This window comes from Haplochromis burtoni, unplaced genomic scaffold, assembly GCF_018398535.1.
Source record: "Haplochromis burtoni strain Fernald_Lab_line unplaced genomic scaffold, NCSU_Asbu1 Contig_71, whole genome shotgun sequence".
Taxonomy (NCBI): Eukaryota; Metazoa; Chordata; class Actinopteri; order Cichliformes; family Cichlidae; genus Haplochromis; species Haplochromis burtoni.
In genome coordinates, this window is record NW_024582432.1 from 2,271,435 (window position 1) to 2,283,117 (window position 11,683).

General features: G+C 41.1%; 1 protein-coding gene across 1 annotated transcript in view; it reads left to right on the forward strand.

Moving 5' to 3' along the window:
• Positions 1 to 11,309, forward strand: part of dnah9 (dynein, axonemal, heavy chain 9) — a 183,886-nt gene extending 172,577 nt beyond the window's left edge. The window contains exons 75-78 of the mRNA XM_005923750.3: positions 2,095 to 2,277; positions 7,256 to 7,509; positions 7,592 to 7,727; positions 9,602 to 11,309. Coding sequence (XP_005923812.1) covers positions 2,095 to 2,277; positions 7,256 to 7,509; positions 7,592 to 7,727; positions 9,602 to 9,829 — 801 coding nt within the window. The 3' untranslated portion in view covers positions 9,830 to 11,309. The remainder of the gene's footprint in view (positions 1 to 2,094; positions 2,278 to 7,255; positions 7,510 to 7,591; positions 7,728 to 9,601) is intronic.
• The last annotated feature ends 374 nt before the right edge of the window (positions 11,310 to 11,683 follow it).

Below are 11,683 nucleotides of genomic sequence, written 5' to 3' on the forward strand. Positions count from 1 at the left end.
GAATATCGTTGCACCCCTGAATGATTACAGTTAGTCCAAGATGGACTATTTGAAGATTGTTTAAAGATAACTTAAAAGTGACTACCCCAAGGTTAAGCATGAAAAGGCCTTAGTTGGTTGACTCAACTACTTGTGGTCAGATGTACAATGCAAAAAGTTCAATTTATTAATCTGATATGCATAAATCTTTCCTATTCACAAAGAGACTCTCATCCTATTTTTGCTCTAATATGACTGAGCCATTTAAAAGTAAAAGCTTAAATTAATTGCTTTAAATAAAAGTGCCCTGTAAAGTACGTGGTTATGGAAGCTATTTATAAACTAAACTATAGCTAAATAAGCCACACAGCCCAGAGAGTGGTCAGCAACCATCTGACAACCACGGATTGCAAAGGAAAAACAGGTATTCCCCAACCAAACAATTGACTGCTGGCAGTTGTTGTGAAATTGATCAATAAAGCCCCATTCACATGTGTATTGTCCATTATTCAGTCGACTAAACTGTGTGTTGACAATGTTAAAAATGGGAGTAGTTAATGACATTAGACAGAAAGACAAAACTGGAAAGTTCATCACAGTAACTGTATTGTGTATCTAGTATGTAGTCCTGTGAATGGGCTTATGAAAAAATATATCACAGTTAGATACATTACATGTACATCTCTGGATTGTTAGTATCACCATAGGGGACAAAGTCGGTGTGGCAAACCAAACCAAAGAATAACATGCTCGTGATGATCGTGAATGTGTGATCACTTTTGTGGTTTTCAGGATCTGATCCATTACAGCATAGTGCTTCACCAGTTGTTTTCTTAGTGACTGTGATCTCAACTGCCTCCAGATTAGCTCCTCCTGTGTAGTTTTGGGCTCATCCACATTCCAGCTCCCGATCAAGGATGATTAATGGACAGTCTACAGGTCTACAGTCTTGTCCCTGACATCTTTAGACAGCTCTTTGGTCCATGTTGGTGGAGGAATTGGTGTGCTTTTTACTCATAATGGATTGAGATCAGATGTATCTATAATTGACTGATTAATTGACTGTAATCTGCGTGTCACATGGGAACACAGTCAGTCATCTGTGGGAGTCAGAATTCTGGTTGGGTAAGACTTTCATGTAATGTGTTTTTCTGGATTTTTGTTGATATCCTGTCTCTCTCCTTTAAAGTAAAACTATGGTAAAAATTAGAGACTGTTCTTTTCTTTGTAAGTGAGCAAATCTATGAATTCTGCAGGGGATCAAATAATTATTTCCACCACTTTATGATTACAATTTGATAATTGCAACAACCCCTTTCTAACAGAAAACATTAATTTGATTTCACCGCTGACCATTAGGGAAGTTTGCTCAGCATGTTTCATTCATGTTTAATTCATATGCGCATGCTTTTAACTGGGATTGATTTACTTATGTTTGCTCTCATCTGTATTTTTAAGTCAATGATTAGTTGACCTTAAAATGTCTAAAAACATATATGTAAGGTTGATTTGTGACTTTGTGACATTTGCCGTGTGTGTGTGTGTTTCCGTGTTTCCATTGGTCATTTAATATATTATGATTTGGAATCTTTCTGGCTTACTGAAAAGGCCCACTTTGTATTCTGGGTGTTCAGTAGCTGCCAAAGTCAAATCAGATATTCAGAATCATCAGGAAACAAAAAATCCATAGATACGATGACCTGATATCCTTAGTTTGGTACCTAATCCTTTGATTGATCTCTCTTGCTGGTTGTCTTGGGAAAGTTTGGACACAGACATTAGCTTTCACCCCTTGTCCACAAAAATACGATGTGAGCATTGATTTTCTGAAGGAATAATACTGTTATTGAAAACAAAAAGCTGGTGTTGCAAAAATATGTCTTCATGAATATTTATGGAACAATTTCAAACAGTTTCTCAGACTGTCAGCATTGACAGGACTGAGTTTATGTGACTCAGATGAACCTATCTCTTTTCAGATGTTTACTTAGGAGAGTATTGTCTTACCATTGGTGTTTCTTGTCCTACTTAGCTTTAATATTGACAAGCATAATGGGCTACCTTACTGGGAAACACTCCTCTCACTTTTTTCTACATTCCTATCCATGTTATCAGGTGCATGCAGTGCTGGAAGAGATACTGGAGAAACTCCCAGAGGAGTTCAACATGGCCGAGCTTCTAGGGAAAGCAGAGGACAGGACTCCCTATCAGGTCGTGGCGCTGCAGGAGTGTGAGCGTATGAACATTCTCACCCAGGAGATCAGATGCTCTCTTCACGAGCTAAGCCTTGGACTTAAGGTGAGTAGTGGCTTTGAAGTGTTAATGGGAGGCTATGCACTGTTATGAGACTGGAGATGGAAGTGTTTTGCCTTGCAAAAACATTTACATTGTACATGTCCTGTGGACAAAGCCTGAGTTTTATTATGATACAGTATTCAGTAGCTACCAAGTCAAATAAGATCCATCCATTGATTCCTCCACTCATCCATCTTCTTTCACCTATCCTGTGCTGGGTCACATGAGCAACCTAAGCAAGGAAGCCCAGAAGTCCCTCACTGAGGTGTTCCCAGGCCAGCAGAAAGACCTATTTGACATGGGTCTACTCCTGGGCCTCCTGCTGGTAGGAGATAGCAACTGGTCACACTATTTCAGTCACTACCCAAAGCTCATATCCATACGTGAGGATAGGGACGTTGATCGACCAGTCTAGTCTAAGGTTCTAGTTCTCATTCCCACTGCTTCAGGCTTGCAAACCCTTCCAGTGCAAGCTGGAGGCCACTACCTGATGTTCATCCTAATAGAGATATCTTCAAATGGAGCAACCTTTGAACGACAGTCAGGACCAATTTTCCAAGCCGAAGATGCGGGGAAGCAACCGTCTTGTCCTGTAATAAAAACTCCAATGGTGATACGTAGGATATCCAGGCCTCCCACCTCCTTCCACCAAAGGCAACTCCAGAATGGAAAAGAGTCCATTCCTTCTCCAAGAGACTGTCACGGCGGGATGCACCGGTGTGAAGAAGAGGTAGACCCAGATGCAGACACGGTGGAGACAGGACTAGGTTTCCAAAAATAAAGCGAGCCTTTATTGTGGCTGATGGCATGACAAAAACACTAGAGAACACTGAAACTGGGAAAACTAAGGAGACTAAGAACACTGTGTAAACTAAAAAGACTATGACACTCTGTGAAAGAACTATGAAAAAATTATGAACACAGAGTAACTAATTAGAATACTGGGTCACATGACCCAGGACCATGAGAGAGACTGGTTCCAGAGCTCAAACCATGCATTGAACAAATCAGCTGATCTACACCACGGCTATAGTGATCAGTGAGATGTTTGGCTAGGAGTTGAGCGACCATAAGAAGTATAGAGAACATTCGAGATCTCTGTCCAGAAGAGTGCAGTCCTAGGAACAGCCAAGATACTGCACAGGACCCTCAACAACTAAAAACCTGCAATGGCAAACAGTGAACTGTGACTTGAATCCCCACCATAAAAAGCTTCAGTTATTCTCAACACCTATGATTCACTTTACATAGGATTCTCTACTGTTGACATCAAGAGGCTGCTTAGTTAGTATTCCTGCATAACTAAATCTTTTCCTTTGTTGTTTGTCAGAAGCACGGTTGTAAGAGTGACTCAGAGATCTGGCTTACAGAGTAGCAGAAAGGAATGAGATGTCGGCATTCTCTGTGTCAAGCCTGACTGAGTCATGTGTTAACAACAAATGAAAAGAGAAAGAAAGGGGGAAAAATATGTCAATGCATTTGTCAGGAGTTATGAGGCTTCGATCTCCCCGCCCTACAAGCCCCAATAAATCGGCTCAGTGATTTAAAAGCCATGTACACTGTTGTACCAGCAAATGGAATCATATGTTGCCTCTATAGTTCAATAAATAGGAACTATCAGAATGTTATCCTGGTTGAGGTGTTGGAGCTTCATAGTGCTATGAGGTTGAGTATGAAATGGCTGAACTGATGGATTATTTTGAGGAGTGGTTAATGATAAAGTCACTTATCTAGATAAACCCACAGAACCTTATCACTCTCATAAAGAATTCTTATGTCAGAAATGGGTATCTATACATCAGCGATACATCAGCTACACTATCAGCAGGTGAAGGACACTACTGTTTTCACTCGCATGCTGTCTCATTACTCATCAGTGCCATCTTCTCTTGGCTATCTTACAGCATGTTTCCTTATCTGGCATGGCTTGCTTATTCCCATGTTTACTGATTTCTAAAGGGCTTGTTACCATTCAACACCTTAAGTAGCTGGAAGGTCTCACCTCCAGTGTTTAGCTAGACAAGCAGGAACTTTTTTCCCTTCCTGTAAATAGCATTCAAAAACCAGCAAGAAGTTTTTTGCACAGACACAGCATTTGTCAGCACTGAGAGCACTCGCCCTAATTAAAATGGGTATTTCCAGATGATCAAGAAGAGCATGAAAGCCAAATTATACAACAGATTTTTCATATCCACAAGCAGCCTGTTCAATAAAGTACAGCAAACAATGGCAATAGAAGTAATATTAGCATTTATGGTGACATCACCAGCCTAGCAAGCTCTGGTGATTATACTGCAACAAATCCGCACTATATCAACATAATGTTATCTGAAAGATTTTTTTTTTTTTCAAAAATGAAGTTAGAAATTGGATAAATTAGATTTATCTATTTTCTATGGCAAAGGGACAGAACTTGCCGATACCTGTGTAGATGTTGCAGTTTCGTGTTTCATGACCTGCCTATCAAACACTGGTCGGGTCACACCAGCAGTTCATATTGCAATATCTAACATTTTAATGGAATCCTCACATTCAAACAAGTAAATCCATACTTTTCTATTGCATCATATTCATGTTTGTTTTAAAGCAAAATGTCTTGAAATTACTGAACTTCAAAGGAATACCAAGGGAGTATCCAAAACAGAGGAAAATGTTGTAGCTTATGAACACAATCAAATGTTATTTTCCTTTTCTGTTGGCTTCCACACATATAAGTCTCAGAATTCTGCATGTGGGATAACCTATTGTTATTGTAATGCCAACATAGAAGTGTTCTTTAATTTATTATAGTGGTAGATTTATGAAGTCAGGCCTAGACCTCAGTTTGCACCCACTATGTAACAGCAAGTCGTTGGTCTTCCTTGGTCTCTTGTGCTCTGAGGGTCTCTGGATGCCTGGAGCCTGGATCTCCTCCATACCTGCTTCATGCCCTGGAGGACGGGGCTGTGGCTCCCCACACCCTCTAGCAGATCATTACATGAAGGAACCTTTTGAATACAAGCGCGCTCATGCTCACAGGTGTACACACGGGTGCTTACAGACACAAATTACACCCTACCTTCCTACCTCAAAGCACACTGTGAGCTGTTGATCTTATGTGCTGCACAATAATATTCAATATTTAGTATTTACTTTTATATTCACACTGTCACGGTCTGGCTAGGGCAGACCGTATGTTGCAGGGAAGGACTCAAGCGCAGACCGAAATGAGGTATGAATAACAAAACAAGCCGTTTATTAAGGCAAGAAACAAGGGTACAAAATAATAGGGAATCGATGAAAACTAAACAATGACCTAAACTGGGTGAACTAAAACGAAACATACAAAACTCTAAACATAACGAACTGACAGGGATACCTGGAGCCGAGACATGGATGAGCAGTACAACAGACGAATACAACGGACCAGTACAACGGGTGAATACAACGGACGACCTGACAAAGAATGGCTGAGAGCACACAGACTAAATGGACACAGGAGAATAATGAGGGAAGTGGCAGCACCTGGGGAACCCAGCTGACACATGAACATAATTACGTCACAGGGGGAGAGTAACTGAACATGATGAACACAGACACACCAGACCTCTTCACAATAAAACAGGAAACAGTGAGATAGACATGACAACCTGAACTGACAACATAAGCCACAGACATGAAATACATGAAAAGCAGGGGAGACTTAACATAGTGGAAACACGAGGGGAAAATAACTAGAAACACCTAGGCATGATTATGATGAACTTAGGAAACCTGAAGGCTACATAAACTAAACACAAAACGCTGGGTCAGCAGACCCAGGATCATGACACACACAGGTTATCGTGATGTTGTTGTTTATTATATTGCTCTTTTTTTTGCTTGTTTTCTCTTTTTTCTTTCTCAACCGGTGATCCAGGTGATGATTATGTATTTTTTGTCTGTTTGTTTTGTTTGTTTTTGTTTTGTGCCCTTTATCACCGTTCCTCTTCCCCGCTGTTTTTCTTTCCCCACCTCTCTTTCTTTCTCCCTTTTCTTTCCCCCAGTCATGTCTGTCCCGTGTGTAGCAAGTGAAAATAAAATAAAATAAACAATAAAAACAAAGGTCAATCAAATGAACCAATACGGCAAGGCCGGGATGGTCCATTTGGTAAAGTAAATCCATTGGGCATCTCTCTGGCCTTTAGACAATAATTCTGATGGCAAAAGAACCAAACGTGACAGGTGGGGAAGAAAAAAAGGCACAACTTCGCATCACACTTTCTTAATTTTCACTATGGCTGAGTGGTTAGTTAGCATACTCTGTGTTAGCTAGCAAGTGTTTGCAGGCAAGGCAGCATCTTCCACACAATCTACAGGTAACCACAGCAGTCTCCTAGCTACCAAAGCAATCACAGGAAGGTTTTTCGTATACCACTGTCTTTGAGGCTAACCTCACCCAGCAACAGCCTCTAGTAACCACAAACCAGCTGGTCAGGAAATACACCACTGTCAACCATTCTCTAGGTCTGTGTGACGGAGGCCTTAGCTGTCCAGCTATCTGCAGTCCTTTTTGTCTAGTAACACCACTTTGTACCACTTTCCTGACTGTCCTCAGCCATGCACAACAGGAAGAAATAGTTTTGCTATGCTCATAGAAAGATATTTACTGAAAACGCTGCAGAATTAATAGGATAAACAGGATATAAAGAGTGGCTAGTATTTCGTTTAGCCTTGTTCCTTCCCTCTCTGCTGGTGGTAAGGTGCAATCCAGAGGACACTGCCTAAAGCCCAAATCAAGCAGATCATCCAGCAGATCATCATGCAGGTTGTTTGTTGGAAGGTGTCAATGTTGTATCAGTGGGATTGTAGCTTAAAACACCAGGTGCTCTACTGTCAGTCTGTTGCAGAAATTAATGAAGGAGAAATAAGAAACAAGAATTTTTTTATTACTCCGTTAACGTGTAGCAGTATATATTTTTTTATCTCATCTGTTCTCTCTCCTTTAACCCTCGCTCATCAGGGAGAGCTGACCATGACCAGTGACATGGAAAACCTTCAGAATGCTATCTTCCTGGACATGGTGCCAGAGAGTTGGACCAAACGGGCATATCCCTCCATGTCTGGCCTGGCCCTGTGGTTCACTGACCTGCTGGCCAGGATCAGGGAGCTGGAAGCTTGGTCAGCTGATTTCAGCTTACCTTCTGCAGTGTGGCTGGCTGGCTTCTTTAACCCTCAGTCCTTTCTCACAGCCATCATGCAGGCTATGGCGAGAAGGTAGGGCTACTCAGCATTAAGATATAAGAAAATGATAGAAACCACATGGCTTGTTAACAGGAAATTTGTGGTTATGCGGCAGAAACGAGTGGCCCCTGGACAGTATGTGTCTGCAGTGCGATGTCACAAAGAAGAATCGCGAGGACTTCAGCTCTCCACCTCGTGAAGGGGCCTACATACACGGGTTGTACATGGAGGGTGCACGCTGGGACACACAGGTACATGAGTTTTTATTGATTTCCTTGTTTAGCTGAGTGCCGCAAAGTTGTTACAGAAAGTTGATACAACAAACACAACATGCTTTCACTTGCAAGCTCCTCAGACTATATATCTAAATGAGGTGAGCTGACCCTCACCTCATTTAAGCTCACAAAACAAGCACCTTCACATTTCCTTAGTGGCTTCATTTTCTGCTTTGCAACCTGCTTGTGTTCAGCTGTTGGGGCATAGCACATTACTCAGCTTCCCAAAGCTCTTTCTATCTCTATACATTCAAGCTCTGCATATGTGCCCAGCTTTCAAGGTGCATCCCACTAGACTTCTTAATTAGGGAATGTGCAGAGTGTGCACTTGAGCACTGAGATCACCCTTTGGAGGAGTGGTTCCTTTTTTCTTCATTAAAGTTGGAGGCGCAGGCAAATAGACAGGCAGCCCTACAGGCTGGGTGGCTTCCACTCACACAACTCTTCTCCTCCTACCCATTCTCCTCTCAGCCCCAGGGCCAGTTCTGTGCCACTGGCAGGGAGTAGAGTAGCAGAGTGTGAATAGGCGAGTATGCAGCGCTCCGTTTGGACAATGCTCTGTGCAGCCATTAAAGTCAAAGATTTATATTAAACCTAATCTATATTAATGAACCTTACATTTTATTCAGAGATGGTTCAGACATCATTTATTGCATGTGGAATCACAGAATATGCAGATATGTCCTTTGAAATGATTTGTGTTTGTGATGGACACTACTTATTGATGTCCTGCTTTGTGATGTACTTGATTCTTTCAATATGTTGTGTGAGCACACAATCAAAATGGATATTCGCTAGTGTAGTAAGAGTGTAGACACAGCATCATTAGGACAATTTATAATTGGGCGATCGTGGCTCAAGAGTTGGCAGGTCGTCTTGTAATTGGAAGGTTGCCGGTTCGAGCCCCGGCTCGGACAGTCTGGGTTGTTGTGTCCTTGGGCAAGACGCTTCACCCTTTGCCTACTGGTGGTGGTCAGAGGGCCCGGTGGCACCAGTGTCCGGCAGCCTCGCCTCTGTCATTGCGCCCCAGGGCAGCTGTGGCTACAATGTAGCTTGCCATCACCAGTGTTTGTGAATGTAGTGTAAAGTGCTTTGGGGTCCTTAGGGACTAAGTAAAGCGTTATACAAATACAGGCCATTTACCATTTTTACCATAATGACTTGCTCACTTTAGGATCCTCATCATTGTTATTTACCCGAAACAGATATAAGGTTATTGGTACTTAGCAACTCTTTAAAGTGTTGTAGGAATTGCAGATGCAGTCCGGGCTTTGTCCTCTTTGCTTTCCAAAGTCATCAGGATTTACATTCATTCCTGAAAGTCACTGTGCATGCATGGAGAAACTTCTGTTTGTCAGGAGCTAATTGTAGGAGGATTAATTAGTGAGACAGACCACTCTGTTTCCGAGTGTTTAGAGAGTGTGTATACTAAGACAGGGTAGCTCGACTTCAGCTCAGACTCTCTTGACTTTCACCACTTTTCAAGGGTGCCACAAAACTGTGTTTAACAAACTCTAACTCTGCTTGTGCCATCCAAGATTAGTCAAACAGCTTCTTTTCTTTTCTTTTCTTTTCTTTTCTTTTCTTTTCTTTTCTTTTCTTTTCTTTTCTTTTCTTTTCTTTTCTTTTCTTTTCTTTTCTTTGCTCTGGCACGAAATGATTATTAAATGGAGGCTCAATGGCAAGCACAGCATCTGAGCAAAGCTTCCTCAAACCTCAAACTAATTTATAACTTCTTCAGTTCTGTGGAATGTTCCTGTCTGTGGTTGATTGGCTTGTCATTCCTCCTTCACACCCTCCCTCTCCTTCCCATCTCCCCGACTTTCCTTCTCTATTTCTTTTTCTTTCAGACTGGCTTGATTGTGGATGCCCGTCTCAAAGAGCTCACCCCAACCATGCCGGTCATGTTCATCAAGGCTATCCCAGTGGACAAATGGGACAACAGAAACCTCTACCAGTGCCCTGTTTATAAGACTCGTCAGAGGGGACCCACATACGTATGGACCTTTAACCTGAAGACCAAAGAAAACCCCTCCAAGTGGACCTTAGCTGGCGTGGCTCTTCTTCTACAGATCTAGAATGGTTTAAGATGAACGCGCTAATGATCCTGAAAGAGGGAATGGTTCAAATGTCAATGGACATATATGAGATGTGTTAGTATTTGGGAGTAACAAATGAAAAGGTAGATTTATTGGTAATAAACCACATATTTATTTACTTCAAAGCACTCAGGGAATTCTTGCTATAGCCTCTGTTGGTTTTACTCTAGATAGTTTCAGAAAGCTAAGTTAGACCGTTCTTACTTTTCCACCTACATATAAACATTTCAAAAGTTTTGCAAAAATAGAAACTGACTCAAAATTAAACACCTTACCCCGCCTAAATAACTCTAAGACCCAATGTTTTTAGCATTGCTTTAACAGGAACCCCATATTATAGCATTTGTTAAAGGTAACTTGCCGTCATTGATTGTGCCATTATTGTTATAGTGGGACTTGTGGCCACAGTGGTTGCTGTTCTGATTATGGGACACCCGTGATTATAGGACTTCATTTCCAATCTTGTGCTTCTGAGCATAGGACTCTTTGATGATAAGAACCACTCTGACACTTGTCCTGTGGGGGAAGTTTCTGTAAGATACCTTTGATCTAAGAAGAGATTTCTCATCTTTGAAGGCCTGTCTCTCAAGTAAGTGACACATGAAAAATGGCAACATGTAAAACCCACATTAGCGTATTTTGTAAATCAGTCACACTCTTACATTTTCTCCTGCCAGGCTGTTGAAGAGCTCCAAATCATTTTCTGAGACACTGAGCTTTATTTTATTTTTTTCTGTCATCATTTACGGCAACTATAATTCCGGACCTTCCCTATCAGGAGAGCGTCACATACATTGATTCGCATAAATCATGAATTTATTACCTCTGGAACAGCAGAATTCATTTGAGCTTCTGTGGTAACTACAAACAGCCCATTTTCTTGACTCAGTCTGGTTCATTACATATTATTTAGCCCAGACAAACCAAGACTTGTTCCACACGTAGCACATGAACATCTGCTTTGGAAGACCTGTACCCTAAAGAAAATAGGATCACGTTCCATCTGACAAAAATGTGAAGAGTTGGTAAAGAGATATCAAAAAAGTCCCTTTCAAAGATCCCAACAACTTAAAGGGGTTGAGAAAGGTGAACCATCATCTTTTTTCAGTCTATTACAAAGAATTCAACCAATTTGACTAAAAGAAGTCTAAGTGGCACATTGGCAGGAAAGTGAAAAACTAAAACTAAGCTAAAATTTAGAGCAACTCAACTCCAAATTTACAAAGTCTCACTGAAACTAAACACACAAATGAAGCGTCCCATTATTTATTTGTAATTTTTTTAAAAAACATTTGATTGACTTTATTTGGTTATACAAATGTCTGAACAGTCAAAACGTATTGTTCCCACATGTAAAGGAGGCACTTTAGTATGAGTGGTAAGCAGTGTTGGGTAAGTTACTTTAAATTAGTAACTTAGTTACATTACTAGTTACTTCTATCAAAAGTAACTCAGTTACTTCAAGTTACTCGTTACTTTCAAAGTAACTAGTTACTAGGGAAAGTAACTTTGGTTTTACTCAGAATTCTCTTGTTAATGTGTTTCTTCCATAACTTTGCCAGTCTTCTAGCTTGCTTACTTGCCACAGTGCACTGTGCCACCTACCAATAGAAAGGAAAAGATAATGTGCATATTTCCACGAGAGAAATCCCACGCCTGGACCGTCATTGACTGCTGCCATGATTCTAGCCTACGTCACAGAGTCATGTGCGCCTTTTACATCCAACACAAAAACTGCAGTCGTGGTGCTTTCGATTGTACTCAGAACTCAGAAATTCTGCCTTCTGAATAGGAAGATGTAGGTAACACCAGACTGCAGATGAGCTGCATACA